The sequence below is a fragment of the Mercenaria mercenaria genome, chromosome 1, assembly GCF_021730395.1.
Source record: "Mercenaria mercenaria strain notata chromosome 1, MADL_Memer_1, whole genome shotgun sequence".
In the NCBI taxonomy this organism is placed as follows: domain Eukaryota; kingdom Metazoa; phylum Mollusca; class Bivalvia; order Venerida; family Veneridae; genus Mercenaria; species Mercenaria mercenaria.
In genome coordinates this window covers 5,212,482-5,230,544 of record NC_069361.1, presented here as the reverse complement: position 1 = coordinate 5,230,544, position 18,063 = coordinate 5,212,482, and the positions used below count along the sequence as shown (strand labels likewise).

The window sequence follows — 18,063 nt, the reverse complement described above, 5'->3', positions numbered from 1 at the left end:
AATAGTCCGTGCACATTTTAAGTATCTGGACAGAATAAGAATTGCTTCTGATAAAGTGAGATAATTGTGTTTAAAAGGTTTAAAAGATATAATATCAAACTGAAATGAAATGAAAGTGATAATTACGCAACGGGCTGGACTAATCCGAACCCAGCATCTGCTACAAAACGTTTTGGTCTTTACATTTTGCTGAGTAAACAGACAACACTTGCTGCTAAAAAATAGGTTTGTGCCAAAGTATTGACACAATTATGTTGTAAGCAAAAAACAAATACCCACTTACCGGTCAAAAAAGTTCCAGCACAAGTACATTTAGTACTTTTTGTGGTTCGGGTACGTTTTCTGAATAAAATAGATGTAATTTAAACACATTGGAATTCAACTTGTTATTTATGATGTTTATAGAACTAAGGATCCCCACGGACGAGTAACTGTTGTACAAAATAAATGAATGCTTGAATCAATTTTCCCAGCTCAATGCAGACGCTAGGGTCTTAATCCTTACCTGAGGTATTGAAAGTCAGACTAAACGGAAAATGTTATCCATCCATCTAGATTCGGCTTAGATTTGTGAAAAATCTGTTATGAGACACTTTTCCTACCACCATTCTTTTCGTGTGACCACATGCTATAAAATCTACATACGTCACACGTTTTAGGTCAGTCATTTGCCGATAGTACGGACGTTCTTACGAAACGGTATTTATGTGACACCCCCATTGTTCTTTCTATTGTTCTATCAGTCACATAAAAAGAAAAAAGGTCACATAAACAGAATGACATCAAAGAGAAAGTACCGTTATGGAGTCACTTAACCATCATTTCGCGGGCACGGGACACTGATCTCGCTATGTATGCAATTTAGACCATTTTTGCCTCATAATTTAATATCCTTAAACCTAAAATCATGACAAATGGAATTAGCCAGTTGAAAAATGTCATATGATGAAGTGCTAAGTATAGTGGACGCAACTTGACCCCGATGGTTGACCTTTGCATTATAATACATAATAAGGCACAACCTATTATTGAAAAGGAGTGTACGTAAAATACGATCTGCACGAGAAAAAGGAAATACAAATTTGTGTAAATATAAATTAGTGTATTCGAAAATTTTAACTAATCAAATGAAAGTATATGTACTTTGATACTGCACTGTTTACAAATTAATTCCTTATAAATATACACGGATACCCTAAGCACCCTTGATTTCTACAATGAAATAGTCGATATGAATAATCAGCCTAAGGTCAACCATCGCGGTCAAGTTGCGACTACTATATATATAAAACATTCGTGATTGTTTTCTTTTTGGACATTTCTCAAAATTGTATTTTTATGATTATTTTCCGCTCTTCTGGTATCAACGCATCTTGGAAGTTTTACCCTACCCTTTTGGTTACAAGCTTCGACATTTTGTTACAGCGTAAAAATTATCGCTGTAATTTCTCACCCTTCCACCATGCGCCCAGATTACATTTATAAGCAACATATATATTATCTAATTATAGAGATATACAATTCAAAAATGAAAAAATAACTCGGCTGAATGCAGCCCATTTTATACGGAATGACTGTCTACTGTACCGATAGGGGAAGTTACACCATACATAACCTTCTTCTCTCTATCGGATGAAGTTCATACACCGTGTCATTTCATGCAACTTATATAATAATACAAGATTTAGCTTACCAAAAGGTTCCTTCTAGCGCATATTAAATATTCTTTTTTACGTGCATTCTTATCTATTCATTATAAGAATACTTAAAATTATTTCACACAAACATTTATTTAACTTAGAATAATAAAGAAAACATCTGTAGATGAGCGATTCTACCTAAATATGATCAGCAGACAATGAATAATAAATACCACCACTCTGTCAAAATTTCGGTAACCAATGTCGACAGCTGTCCTAGTGGTACAGATCAGAACTTGGTCGAATGCCTGCTTCCTTTTAATGGCAATACAATGGCAGCAACGATATGCCAAATGCCGATAAACGCATTGCATGAATGGATAGTTACAGCTCCAGAACGACTAAATCAGGAGAAAAAGGGCTTTTATATAAGTTGGCACCAACAAACTAATGGGTTTGAAAAAAGTGCGTACAAAAAGTTCTCAACTTGAAAATTACAAAACAATTAATCAAAAGGCATGAAATTACAAAGTTCGAAATATTTGTAGCTCAGTAAAAGGAAGAAATGCATTATACAGGTCTTGATAAAAACAAGGGAAGTAATTGAAATGTTGCATTCCGGTGACGGTACGTATCGTGCAATGGCATTCACAGACAAGTGAAAAATCTCGAATAACTTTATTAATACAGTATGTTTTGATGGTAATACTTAAAATGTACAAATAATAAAGTTGGTATGAAATAAATCGTAAAAAGAACCTCTGGAAGCAGCAAAGAATGCAACCGAGAAGAATAATAGTAGACGGTACTTTTGGACGGGAGACTAATTCTAGATGATGAATATTTATTTAGTTAATCTCTATTCTACAATATGACATGTAAGATTTAGGTGTTAAACAGCTCTAGTTTAAACTAAATTATTGGGGTTTTTGTAGGTCTGTTTATAACGTAGTTGTATTTCACTAAAGATTGACTTAAAGATGCGCAAAAACACATTGGCAAAGAGGCTATTTGTAATGAATATGCATGAGTACAAAATGGCGGCGCCCGACTGGAATTCGGATGCCTTTGATGATACCCTTGTATCCATTACCTGCTCAGGAGAAGGAACAATAACGTCTAAATATATAACCCTTTCAATTTATTTACATTTTAAATAGCTCTGTCGTGTTTATTTAACCCTTATCATGCTAAACATGACTGATTCTGCCTTTGCGACTAGTGTAGATCATGATCAGCCTGCACATCCGTGCAGTCTGATCATGATCTGCACTGTTCGCCATTCAGTCAGTATTTGTTTTTTTGGTAAGCACCCCTTTAACAGTTAATAGTACTGTCCAAATTAAAAGATGGACAAGTTCGTTATAGATATTTAGCAGGGTAAGGGTTAAATCAACCCGAACAAAAATTATGAAACTTTCTCTCGTCATCAGAAATATCTCAAAAGCTACACATCGAATAACACTTAATTTATGTAAGTATGCTTAAAATGGATAAATTCATCCAGGCGAGTTTAACTTTTATTCACGATCAACCCATATCTTCAACATATTTTAAAGCTGAGGTAAGAAAATACGATTACATATATATTGAATCGCTTTAATTAAACGATGCTTTCCGTGTTTGTTTCCGTGTTTGGAACCTACCTATCTGTTTAAAACAAGAAACTTTTAGCAATGCCTTCAAGAATTATGGCTTTCCATTCCACTTTTGTTACGTCAATCTATTGTACAATAGGTATTTCAGAAACACGTACAACAATGCATCATGATGCATTTTCTCTTAGCTTTATAATTTGTAATAAGTAAAATATACATTCTTCTTATCAGGGCTGTAGCTGAAAACATATAATGGACTATACAGAATTCAGAGGCAAAGGAGTGCATGTAACCGGAGCTGGTAAAGGTAATTAAACTTACGTAATCAATATAGGTACAGAATCAGATAAAAGTCATAAATTTTAAAAGGTATATTTGTATTGAGGATGACATTAGCGAAACCCTGTAAAACTTTTGAGCATCAAAGTCTTTGATGTTTAATTCACACCTAGTCATCATAAGGTGACTTATTACGCTTTATAAATTTTTAAAATTTATTTAAAATTGGTAAATTCAGAGTATTTCCGAGATATTCCGTAGCAAAATGTTATAAATGGGGTGACACATAAAGATGTATATATCGTACATAATATATAGAATGTATATAGTATACCTAATTTTAAGATTGTAAATATTGGTAATATATAGTACTTATGAATTTAAGATTGTAAAAGTTTTAAATACCAGTCTTAAATTCTATGTTATGGGAGTTATCCCATCTTATTATCAACTCACTGCGGGTCTAAAACACTTGCCTTGGGTTGATATTTCTGGTCACATTCTAAACCATGGCATATAAGATAACAACGAAGTAACAAAAGTTGAAACATAATATATTATATTATAATTGTTGTCATGTTCGTCCATATGGTAATATACCGGTGGCGAGGGTAAATAACGCACGCACGCACGCACGCACGCACGCACCAAGCAACCCCCACCCCACACCACACACACACACCTGACATGGGTTGTTTGTACTGCTAGTAGCTTTGCCCGTAATCTTGTATATTTTGGTGGTGAATAGTTCGTATAAATTCTTTCTATTTATATGTATATGATATATTATTTATTTGTCATTACAGGTTACTTTTATATTTGTTATATATGTGTCAATGTTTGTACTCCTCACTCACATTAAAGATGCTTTAATTGTCCACTTGTATCATATAATTATTGTAATAGGAAAAAATTCATTTCATCAACATGATATGCTCATTTTATTAATATCTATGATGTTATATTTTAGGATTAATATTGCACTCGCTACCATTACTACAAGTAGTAATACGTACATTGTTATAACAATTAATTAAATATTAATAGCTATGATACATTATTTATTGTCACTACAGCCCATTTTGCCTGTAGAGTCCAAAAGGTAGAACCCATGTACGGACAAATGTCGGCACAAATAGCATTTCCCTGTACCGAAGCAATCCGTGACATTTGTTTAAAATGTATTTAGCATAACCATTCGTTTGATTTATAGATGATTGAGAATAATAATATCAGATGAAAAATAAAATTTGTACATCGAAGGTATCGGGCGAGCCATTGCAGTAAGACTGGCCAGTCTAGGTGCCAATGTGTACGGAATTAGCAGGACACAGGCAGATTTAGACAGTCTCAGACAACAGGTGAAATGTCTTGAAATATAAATTACTATTCAGTAGTGTTTTCTCAAATCTTTTTATTTATTACAGAGGCTCTTGAAGCCTGTATTCTAGAAAAAATGAATTATAGCTCATAGAAAGTGTATTTATGTTATTAATATATAAAGTCTAAGCATTCAAATATATAAGGTTTTACTATCACTATTTTCGTTTCTAGGCACCATCTATAGAAACCCGGCTAGTGGATATTTCACATTGGGACACTGCACGGAAAACAGTGGAAGATATTGGACCTATAGATATGCTGATAAACAATGCTGGGGCTATTAAACATACACCATTCTTAGATGTTACAAAAGAAGAATTAGACGAGTAAATATTGTCTTTCATACTTAATACAGGTCGATATTTCAGTTTTCTGCTCAATTAGAAGCTTTAAAGTCATTCCAAGTGTAATTAGTATTTTATGATACATTGTGTACCAGACAAATTGTATGAGATGCAGGAAGTAACATGTGTCAGACTGGGAAATGACATAGAAAATAGCGGAGGTATATATGTTTTGTCTTTGATATCGGGATGATACATCAGTTTTCTGCAGTAATGTCTGCAGAAGCTCGTTGGATGTATTGCTGACAAAAGAGAGTATTGTCGCTATTCTTACAGATCGAACAAACATGAGAGGAACACAGAATATATTGTTTTCTTAGGTAATAACTTTGTACAAGTCCGTTTCAAAATTCTACTACATAAATCATGTCCAGGAGTGCCACTGTTATAAAAGATTTGGAAGCATAACACGCAGCCAAGCAAATTTATAGCAGACTCTTTATCAGGGGGTTATGAAATGTGTAACATGCCCCACGCCATTAATCTCCGGCGTAAAGATTTTTTTGATAGTAAAAATGAATGTACTCCACGATCCCCAAAATCGATCTGGAAAAATATAACACAACTGAGTTGAATCCATGTAATGGGAGACTTTTTACAGCCGCCACGTGGCACTTAACTCATCTAATGAAATCCTTAATGCAAAATCATATTTTCTTTTTGCAAAAATATTTATGTCTTTGACATAGGAGCTTAGAATAATTATGAGACATTAACCTATGTCGTAAAACTTTGAAATCGACCTGTACATAGACATTTATGGCAAAAGTCTTTGTTACCATGGAATGTATCTAATAGTTTTTGTTTGTATTCATGTATAACGCCCGGTTCATTGGGTATTTAATATAAAAGCAAACTAATACAACATGTAAAAGATAGATCACATACACACTTACACATATAAATTGTGAATAGGGCTCGTGGCACATACGGATATAATACATGAGCTGTATGCTCTGCAGCAAGCCTGATAGGTTGTATTACTATTAACATATTCGCGCAATTGCATAGAAAGAGGGATTTTTTAGAATTGTAAATATGTTGTCATCATAATATATATCACTATTGCAAACAGCGCATATACATGAATGTTTTATGTTTACAAAGGGTCTTTATATAGCGTTTATAAAATGAAGACAAACATCTTACTCCTCCTCCTAAAACATTTGAAGGTCTGCTCTGGCATTCTCGCGTACTAGTAAATTGTCATCTACCATTCCTCCACATTCCATCTCCGCAAATAAAACAATAAAAACGGAATCAATTTGCAAGTTTTGTATTTTACATACCCAGTATTTTCATTGTTTTTCAGACAACATAATATAAACTTCCGAGCAGCTTTTAACATTACTCAGGTATGTAAGTTTTCCATTTCATTATCTGTTCGGCTAGAAACATTTACTAGTAGACTGTAGAGGATCCAAAGTCACCATCTGTATGTTAAAGTTTACTCAAACTCTTATGGTGTCTAAACCACTGCAAGTAACACATAAGGCGTTGTTGTATTTGATTAGACAATTTTCAGAGGACATTTTCCCTGTTTTTACGAATACATCCATTCTTATTCTGATCAGTATTTGTTTCCACACATTGGAAAGGTTGTTGCTCGCGGAATGGTGGCACGTGGGACAGGTGGAGCTGTTGTCAATATATCCAGTGTTGCTGGGATCCGCACAACCAGTAATCATTTATGTTATAGTACTTCAAAAGCTGCTCTTGATATGATGACATTATCGCTGGCATACGAACTTGGACCTAAAAAGGTAGATGAACTTTGGCTTTTTCATCTTTTAACAAATCAGTCATGCTGATTACTGTCTAGAGAATTAGCGCCTAATACGAGATAGATACTTCTTTTTAAAATTGGCACACTACTTAGACGACTAAAGGCCTTTAGATTCTGCTGGCTGAATAATATAGTGTTCTAATTCCCACTATCAATTGAATTTTAAGATTTTGACATTTACAGAATGATTTTAAGGTTTTCTAAAGCGTCTAATTTGGCTGTTATTTTTCAAGGGTGATATATTGTCATTATGTACAAACTTTTAGCTGAATTTGTTGGAATTTTCTCATCTTAACCTTTCCAATACTCGTATTATGTAACACTTAAGAGTGTCCATTATTGACATAAAACATTTTAGCAATGCGCCGACGACATGTAAACCAATGAAAATATAGGTATCTGCAGAAAGAAGCTTAACTGTTACCTAACTAAAACCAAGTTACGACTTTTGAAATGCCAAATGCTTTAACTGAGGAAGGTCTTCACAATTTCATTAAATCACTTCTTAATTTACCGTTTATGTCCGGGAAAAGCTCATGACTTCATGCATATACGCAAATCTGGCCACAAGGTTAAATAGTGCCTATTCATAAGAAAGGATATAAAAACATACCAAATAGTTATCCTGGAATCACTTTACTCCGTAATCTTGGTAAACATTTTACCAGCATACTTACCTTGCGAGTAGAAAAATGGTTCGAGGAAAACAATGTTATTTCGGACTCTCAGATCGGTTTTCGAAAGGGTCGTAGTACGGTCGATGCAATATTTGTATTATAAAGTTTAATTGAACATGCTTTGACACAGAATTTAAGACTGCCTTGCGCCTTTATCGACCTGCAAAGGGCATGCATTCGACTCGACCTATCGTAATGCCCTGTGGTTCAAACTTTATGGTATGGGTTTCGATGGTAAGATACTTAAAATGTTTAAGGCCATGTACGCAGTAGTAAAATCTTGTGTTAAAAGTTGTAACCAGTGCTCAGATTTCTCCGAAATATCCATTGGTTTAAGACAAGGTCTTAATAATTCACTGGGATTATTCGTCCCTTTTTTTGGAAGACTTAGAATTATTTTTACAAGATACAAATACATCTAAACTGACTTTATATGATATATGTGTAATCATCTTACTATTTGCCGATGATATGGTTATTGTTTGGAACTCTGTGCAGAACTTACAAAATAGCTTAAACAAACTATGCGAGTATATGTGAATACTGGAGTTTACAGATTTTTATAGAAAAAAAAACGAAGGTGGTAGTGTTTCGAAAAAGGGGTCCAGTTTAACGCACTGAATGCTAGTATTATAATGGTCATCTTTTAGAAGAAGTAAATGACTTTAATTATTTGGGCGTTGTATTAAATTACACTAGTTCATTTGTATTGCATAACCAATATGTAGTTGGAAAGGCGCTAAAAGCAACAAATACATTGTTATGCAATGTAAGTAATTTGAATTAAACCCATTTGTAGCTCTACAACTGTTTGACTCGTTCGTTGGTTCGATTCTTGAATACGCCTGTCCAATTAGCGGATTCTCTAAGTCCAAGGAAATAGAACGTATGCACTTAAAGTATTGTAAGGCAATTGTGGGAGTCAGACAAAGCACCAATAATGCGGCCGTATACGGCGAATTGACAGGGCATCCGTTGTTTATCTCGAGACATTTTCAAATTATTAAATACAGGTTACGACTTCTATCGTCCCATAATATACTAATAAAATACATGTACATTTATAATGATTCGTTAAACAAATGCTTAGATGGTAAAACTAACTGGGCCAGTAAAGTTAAGCCATTACTATGTCAGTATGGCTTTTCTGACGTCTAGAATTATCAGAACAGTATAGATTCTAAAACATTCTTGCCCATCTTTAAACAAATGCTGATGGACTGTTACGTGCAACAATATGGCAGTAACAATGTTCTTAACAATTTATATTTTTATGTCAAGGACGAATTAGTCCCAGGTGACTATCGTCACGTTCTTCATACAAAAACTTTACGTCTGGCACTAGCCAAATTGCGTGTCTCAGCGCATAAGTTGCGACACGGTAGAAATCGTATCGAAACGAGTAAAGTATATGAGCAGTTACGACACCAGTTCATAAAACCGTATTTTTATAGACGTCCTAGTATGCACAAATTCATTCAATTACTCAAGTTAAAACATAAGGTTGTTATTAGAAATCTTGCTAAATACATTCTTAAAGCTGATAAGAAGAAAAATGAACTATTGAATCATGAAGCATAATACATAGTATGTTTGTGTGTGTATGAGTTTTAAACTTACATGAGTTAAAAGTAACAGCTTTTAAAACGAGAAATTACACTTTGGTAAATTTTTGACTGTACTGAAATGATGAAAGATCCTACAATCTGTAAAACTTAAGTGGCAGGGGCCAGTTTCGCATTTGGCCCGGGTATGTTTTTTAAATAAAATAGACATATGTACTTTACAGGCATATATATTCAACTGGTTATTTATGATGTTTATAGAATTAAGGATTCCTGCGTACGAGTGACTATTGTGTAAAATAAATATGTGCATGTATCGATTTTCCTAGCTCCATGTAGACGGCCTGGTCTAAAACTTTACCTGAGGTAACGGAAGTCAGACGAATTGGAAACGGTAATCCATCCAGCCAGCTTCAGCTGAAATTTGTGGAAAAAGTAAACGGTTATGAGACAGATTTCTTCCCACCATTATTTTCGTCTGGCCACATGCTTTAGAAATATGCATGTGTTTTAGGTCAGTCATTTGCAGATAATACGGTACAGGTCGCGCAAAGTGTGCATTTTGGGCCATTTTTGTCTAAATATTTAGTGTCCTGAAATCTGCGTTTTTCTCGTTTTTATCACAGAAGCAACAGAATCGGCAGACTGAAAATGTCACATAATGAAGTGCTATGTCTATGCAAGACATTTGCTTAACAATTGCCTTGAATTTGTCGAAATTGTATTTTTAATGATTTTTTTCGCACCGCACTGGTATCAACGCAGAGTTGTGGAGTTTTCAAATTTACTGTCCCTTGCCCCCATAATCGATAACACATCTGTTTTGACCATGTAGTTATGAATATTATATGAATGTTTTGTACAACGAGATACCTGTATATGTGTACAAGTTGAATAAACTATAAAATTTTGTACAGTTTCGTTGAAAGTTATACATTATACCTCTGCTCTTACTGAAAATCAAGTTCAATCTACTCTGTACAAATAAAGGCAAGCTTTATATTTCAGGTGCAGCATTATAAACCACTGTCAAGAGGGGTCAACTGTGGTTTTTAATGTTCAAAAATACTATCTAAATATGTAAAAATATTGATGTATTATTAGTACAAGATTTATTCAAAGCCTTTCATTAATAATCTTTGTTCAGATTCGTGTGAACAGCGTAAACCCTACAATTGTCATGACTGAGTTGGGGAAAAAGGGCTGGAGTGATCCGGAAAAGAAAGCAGCTGCCCTTGCCAAAATACCAGTTGGGCGTTTCGCAGGTTTGTAATTTTGATATTGGAGATAAGCTGCTATCTTGTATTGTAATGATTTGTAATTGCGTCAGTCAGGCTGGCAAGTTCGTGGTGGTTCAAAGATTGTCAGTTTTAATCTATATAACATGAATACAGTACAGAAGACATTAGGTCGAAATTGATTAATAAATGATTATTCAGTTGCTTTCTCTGTGATCGATATAATTCGTGACACAGCATAATGTGTTAATAATTATTTTCAATGAAAAAAAGTTTACTTTCTCTTGTAAACGATAGTTTAAACCCAGAACTGTGATTTTTCATTATTAAGTCAACACTGCAATAAATATTCTAAACACGTCACTATGACGTTGATTGTTGTATCCGGACATGAATGCTTAACAATGTTTGCGTTGTGCTTTCACAGTCCCAGCTGATGGTGCATCAATACGGAATTCAAAATCATGGAGCGAACATCCTAAATTACAGCGGTCTGACCGTAATAATTATTGTTATAACCATACAGATTAAATGACAATATTTGTATCCTAAAACAGAAGGACTAGGGTGACTGTTACACTGTTATACAAATTCTCTAGAACAGGATTTTTATTGTATATTATTTTTTGTTTGTATTAGTTATTAATTTTTCAAGTCCTTGAAAGATTATTAAATCAACTGTTTTGTTCAATAAATCACGGTTTAATCCTAGGGGTAAATGTTTGCTATGAAAGGCTGTGAAAAAAGCATAGACTTGTTTAACTTCAATGCTTTACTAAAATTAAGAGTCCAGTTATCTAAATATCTATTTGCTACAAATCAGTTTCTAAGTTTATTTTGAATTTCTAAATCTGCATGCTTTACATGAATATGAGAACATATTCCAGTAATTACAAAAACACAAGATTATAGAGAGCAACTTCTATAAGAAATCTTTACGATGGCAGATTTATCATGCACCGCTTCTTACTGAGTGTAGTTCTTTTAACCAACACATATACAGAAAATAATTCTTCTCATCCCCATGTCAGGGTGGTCTTACTGAGAGCAACCATTACTTCTGTTTTAAGTGCTCTCTATATATCGATATCAGAAAACGACTTTTTCAAACAACCAACTTTTGAAACTTTTGTTATGGGATCAGAATATTACTTACGATGTTAACATCAAAATAATCTAAAGCCAGGAAAAGGTCCGGAATAAGATTTATAAATTATTCTCCTCAATACACGCCAAATGCTGCCAAATACACATGTCAATAGTTTTAATAATCATTGCACGTAAGTGTATTTAAAATGTGGATATACTTATGTCAAATTATTCAGTCTCGTGTTTACTTCAGAACTGACTTTGCCCACAAAGGTCATCATTGCCTCTTAGTAAGGATTTTCTATTGACAAAACTTTGGAGTGCATGGTGTTTCTTTATGTGTATCAATAAAAATGACATGCGGTTTACCTATAGTTAAATATATACCAATCTCCAATAAATATGCGAACAATCTTTGTCACAGGTCATTAAAATGAATACTGTTAAATTTACTGGTCGACAACAAAAATTGTGAAAACTTTGTTGCTTCGTTAAGAATATTCTGATACATGTAATAGTTTGAGCGTAAATAACTGAGGGTCGAACATGTTTTTGGTCTTAATTGACTTCTGTATGTAATAAAATAAGTGCTTGATTTTTTAAAATTGCTTTAAGCTTTGCAGCACTATATCAGGGATAGTAAATATTTTCCATTGGCAGCTCTTAAGACAACCAGCTCATTTTGCTCTCAGTGTTCCAAATCATTTTACTTATTCGCTTTTTCTCTATACAGTAAAACACCGCTCGCTCGAGGTCGCAAGGGGATGAGCAAAATGCTCGAGTTATCCGTGGTTTCGAGCGACCCATACATTGACCAACATACAAAGAAAATTGAAGTTTGTTTTACCAATTGTCAGCGGGACCATTTGCAGAGTAAACGGTGATGCGCAATAATAACATACTTGTGACGTTTAAAAAAAACGTATTACAAACGTTATCTATGATAGACGTTTCAATATGTAATTTGTAAATGTCACATGTGAAGAAACAACTAAGACTTTTTTATTAACAAGTGCATATCAGAATTATCGTCTCAATTTTATGAAAAGGCTTTATTATTTCCTTCATTTGCATGCAAAGAACTGCTGATTAAAATACTAAGATCTCATAACCATCTTCTCGATTCCGAAGAAAAGATGTTTTAAGTAATCAGTAATTGATCGAAATTTGATCAATAAAAGTTTTCTTCAACCTTTTATCAATAATTAATCTCTTTATAAGATGAAATATACCGCCAAACAAACATCTAAGATAGTTGGGGAGTAGACCACGCAATTCTCAAACTCAAACTCAAACTCAAACTCTTTTATTCTCTCAATTCATGGCATACATGAAAACATGAGGTAAAACATATAACATTTTATAATCGAGGCTCTTTATATAAACAGTTATATTTATGTGTATTTAAGTAAAGAAAATATTCACTACAACAATGATTATACTCACTAAACAAAATCTACATCTATAAATTGGTTTCCAACGATCTACTTTATCGAAGTATAATTTATATCAGGCATGATGAAATACCTTGATATCATTTTTTTTTTTTAAATAAAATAGTAAAATATAATATAATTGTGGAGGGCCACACAGAAAAATAAACAAACAAAACATCTGTCAGCATTTGATAGTCTGTTAAGTTTGACAGTATGGTATAAGTAAGTCAAATTAATTGATATAGGTGGCATGTGTGGTCAAACTATTTGTAATATGATTCGGATTGAAATTGGGAAATAAAGTGGAATTTCAGATAGATCATTATTTAAAAGCCCACGAAACGAAACAGAAGACTGAATCAAATGCAATTCATTAAATTAATGGACAAAAACAAGTAAAAGTATAGTCTATAACTTACATAGAAGATATAATTTAATCAACGTACAAACTTAGAAAGGATGCATTTCATAAACTTACTCAGTTTCGTTTGTTCAGATTTGTTTTCAGATGTCATTAGTTGGGACAGTTTAAGAGTATTTGGTCTTCTGTAATAGTAAGGTTTAATATATCTAATTCGTTCTTGTCTAAGATCTTGACATTCTAGCAAATAATGAAATTCATCTCCTATTTTATCACATGATATACACTTTCTGTCACTTAAGGGAATTCTTGCCCAGTTACCTGTTTCTATTGGCATTCGGTGTGTGAAAATGTTTAATTAACCGATACATTCTGACCGCCGAAGGTTTGAACAATTTTGACACCTCTGCTCGAGTTTGCCGGAAGAAACAAAGAATAAATTAATACACAGAGACCAGGTGTCATGCTCGAGCGATCGAGTTATCGATGCTCGACCCAGCCATGGTAATTTCACATAGAAAATAGAAGGAAATCGGCCGGGACCACATGAATTGCTCGAGCGAGCCCGGGTGCTCGAGTCATCGATGCTCGAGCGAGCGGTGTTTCACTGTATATAGCCTTTCATTTGTATTGTTTTTCATGTTTATTTATTTATTTTACTGGGTATAACGTCGCACCGACACAATTATAGGTCATATGGCGACTTTCCAGCTTTGATGGTGGAGGAAGACCCCATGTGCCCTTTCTTGCATTATTTAATCACGAGCGGACACCTAGGTAGAAACACCGACCTTTCGTAAGCCAGCTGGATGGCTTCCTCACATGGAGAATTCAACGCCCCGAGTGAGGCCGAGTGAGGCTCGAATCCACATCGGTGAGGGGCAAGTGATTTGAAGTCGGCGACCTCAACCACTTGGCCACGGAGGTCCCTTGTTTTTCTGGACAAATTATTTTAATGTGTTATGTTATCATTAAATAATTCTCACCAACACTCGTGTATTCATATATGAATTTCTTACATAAAAAGTTTAGATAGTTTTTCACAATGTTTTTTTATTTTATTTTACTGCATATGTGAACGCAGGGGACTAATTACTCTGTGCAAACTCCGCTATGATAAGGCAATGGTAAATGGTGTCACACTTCCATCAGATGGCAGCGTACCCACTGACCTAATATGGAATGCCACCACAAATGCCATTATACTTCAAGCAGTGTAATTGTCGAGTACATGTATATCGCATCTTTCACTTTTCAGAGGAAGAAGACGTCGTGAATGCCATTATACTTCAAGCAATGTAATTATCGAGTATATGTATATCGCATCTTTCACTTTTCAGAGGAAGAAGACGTCGTGAATGCCACGGTATTCCTGCTAAGTGAGAAGTCCTCTATGATAAATGGTGTCACACTACCGGTAGATGGCGGTATGCTCATCGACGTCATGTAAAATGTATGAACATGACGATTGTTTCCAGCAAGCTTTATAGTTGTTGTGCCATACGTAAAGCTATCACTGGTTGTTTTCCTGTCAGACTCCCTCACATGATCCATACATTCAGCATTCCTTTATTGTTAAGATAACTAGATTAATTGGACATATTACCTGTTATCATTAAGGCACTTATCTGGTAGCTTCTTCAGCTTAATAACGCTAGTATTAAAATTTTAGTACGATATTTTTCTTATACTTTTCTGATTTGCTCCAGCAACGCTTACTTTAGTCGAGGAGCAAGACGTAAACTGGTTTCAAACTTAATTCAAGCGGGCGAAATAACTAAAAACCGGATATAAATAATGGCCAAAACTAAGCTAAACATGGCGTCTTTCTTTTACGTTTCGACTTCGTTCCTTTCGAATTGCCGAATATATGGAAAGTATAACATGGTCATGGTGGTGGAATGCTTTGATTTTATTTACAGAAATGAATAATGGTTGAAAATGTATAAAGTAAATTACTTAGAATAATACATGATATGTAACAAAATGTTAAGTCTTGTGTTGTGTTAAATCATGTTCTAATTGATTATTTTCAATATGCCGTTGGTCTACGCCAAAGGATGATAATGTTTCCTCTATTATTTTCTCTTTTTTTTTCTTTCTTTTGGAGGATCTGGAGTTATATCTGCAATATTATGCCGAATCCTGTCTATTTTTGGATGATATAGTCCTAATACTGTTTGCAGATGATATGGACACCAACTTTTAGGCCTTTGTTCATATTGTCATAACTGGGGACTTCAAGTAAACATGTCAAAACGAAAATTACGGTGTTTCGCAAAAGAGGTGGACTATCAGCCACTGAGCATTAGACCTATAATTGCCAAGTAATCGTAGTAGCTAATGATTTCAGTTATCTTGGTGCTTTATCAAATTATACTTAATCAAGAGCATTTGATTTGTAAAGCTTTAAAGGCCATGACGGTGATGTAGTGTAAATAAAAGGAATTTGATCTGAGTCATAAAACATTGTGTCAGCTTTTGATGCTTTTGTTTCATCTATATTGAATTATTCATGCGAAATTTGGGACTAATCTAAGTCCAAAGAATTTGAAATAATGTAACCAAAATGCTGTAAAGTTACTGAAAGTGAGACCAACAACATGTGATGCCAATGTCCCAGGTGAACTTGGAAGATATGTTTATTAAGAATAAATAAGTTTTAATTGAAAGTTGTTGATACTAATATCATATTAAAATCAGTGTTTAATTAATGATAGCGGATTTCCATATATGTTTAGTAATTCTAGCGGATAAATAAGCATTTGTTTTTTTGTGCGAAATTAAATATGGTATAATTGACTCTGTTAAACAAGAATAGTATGCTAATTTGGAAAATAGCTCTGTTTTGTAAAATGTTAAATTTTCTTTTGAATATGATCGTTATTTAATGTACGTATCCCCCGAATCTTCTAACAGATTTAATTTAATGAAACTTGATGGGATGAATACTTTGACATACTATTAACCAGTTCTATACACTTACAATTTTGATAATGAGTCAGTCCTTGGAATCAGTATTACATACTGTTGTAATGACCAACTTCTTCCGGACCGAATTAGAGATGCATCAATTCCAGTATTTAAAGTTGTATATCAACAGAAATATATGAAGATTCGAAAATGGCCGATAGAAACAATATTTATAAATATAAAAATATTTTGGATAACTGTAAGTCTTACATTTTTTTTTCAAACCGTGGGGGTAATGTTAGAGGTGAAATCCTCAACATGACTACGCGCTCTGGCAAACCCAATTGACTGAGAAATATATATCCAATAAGATGTTGCCTGGGGTACATCCCAATCCAAATGGGGCAAATTTACAATACTGAAATAAAATCATCCCTCTTGTCATAAATCTTGCTATGTATACTTTTGTGATAAACAGAGAGAATTAAATATAGAAATGAAGCAGTAGAATCAACATTGTTAGTTTTATTTAACTAGAGCTCCCGGGGATACATATAATTTACATAAATTTAAGATTTGATACAAAGAAAGTTTTTAAAAAGCCTCGCTTAGGGTGTAGAAATCTAACCATCCGGAAGATCGGCGGTTCTACGCAGGTGCCCGCCCTTGTCTGGAACAATGTTCGGTAGAGCACCTCTAACATTACTCCCACGGTTTGAAAAAAAAAATGTAAGACTTAAAGTTATTCAAAATATTTTTATATTTATAAATATTGTTTCTATCGGCCATTTTCGAATCTTCATATATTTCTGTTGATATACAACTTTAAATACTGGAATTGATGCATCTCTAATTCGGTCTGGAAGAAGTTGGTCATTACAACAGTACGTAATACTGATTCCAAGGACTGACTCATTATCAAAATTGTAAGTGTATAGAACTGGTTAATAGTATGTCAAAGTATTCTTCCCATCAAGTTTCATTAAATAAAATCTGTTAGAAGATCCCTTGGAAGCATGGAATGCAACCAAGCAAAATAATAGCAGACTCGGTTTAAATGAGTCTGTTCATGTGAGGTAATGAAATGTGCGATAACCCTCACGCCCTCTAGCGCCAGCTTAAGCGGTTTTCTATTACATAATACTTGCGTGTACTGGACCAGAAAATATAATAACACTGAGTCTGATAATAGCATTTAGTCAGATGCAGATCGCATTTACTCAATCAAAAACTCCTAGACGAAAGTGTTTAACTAGACTTATTAATGCAGGATGGACTTCGTTCAAATTAATTTAAACAAATACTAAAGAAACATTCTAACTAAAAGGACATTGATATAACTCAGAGTATGCCATAAAAACAGTTGCTAGAAAATATTATTTGAATACAGAACCATCTGTATAACATACAGAGCCAATCATTTATATAATTCTTCACACACTCTTTTGGTTTGTTTAAGGGGTAACGAACAGACAAACTTGGAACAAACCCATGGAATTGTACCGATGAAGACATGAAAAGAACAGAGCAGAACAGATACTTTATTGAGAATATTACGTAGCACATCGTCTGCAATTCACATTATTCACATGTATATTGCCAAAGTGAAAATAAAGACATATAAAAGTTCAGAACTAGTAAAACATTCTTTTGTTCATTAACTGAAAAATCGTTGGATAGCAGAGTACACTTCGAATTTTGACACCCGTCAATATTTGTTATAATTAGAACTTCGTGATTTGGGATGTCTGTAA

General features: G+C 33.9%; 1 protein-coding gene across 2 annotated transcripts in view; it reads left to right on the top strand.

Moving 5' to 3' along the window:
* The window catches only part of LOC123545123 (L-xylulose reductase-like), a 28,201-nt gene extending 10,188 nt beyond the window's left edge, over positions 1-18,013 (top strand). The window contains exons 2-9 of one of the 2 annotated variants that reach the window (XM_045331428.2): positions 3,470-3,545; positions 4,781-4,878; positions 5,072-5,226; positions 6,557-6,599; positions 6,843-7,007; positions 10,420-10,537; positions 14,737-14,849; positions 17,769-18,013. In XM_045331428.2, the coding sequence (XP_045187363.2) occupies positions 3,491-3,545; positions 4,781-4,878; positions 5,072-5,226; positions 6,557-6,599; positions 6,843-7,007; positions 10,420-10,537; positions 14,737-14,846 (744 nt within the window). In that variant the 5' untranslated portion in view covers positions 3,470-3,490 and the 3' untranslated portion in view covers positions 14,847-14,849; positions 17,769-18,013. Of the gene's footprint in view, positions 1-3,469; positions 3,546-4,780; positions 4,879-5,071; positions 5,227-6,556; positions 6,600-6,842; positions 7,008-10,419; positions 10,538-14,736; positions 16,345-17,768 lie in introns of those variants that run through there. The other variant, XM_053538528.1, reaches the window with a different exon arrangement.
* Positions 18,014-18,063: the final 50 nt, after the last annotated feature.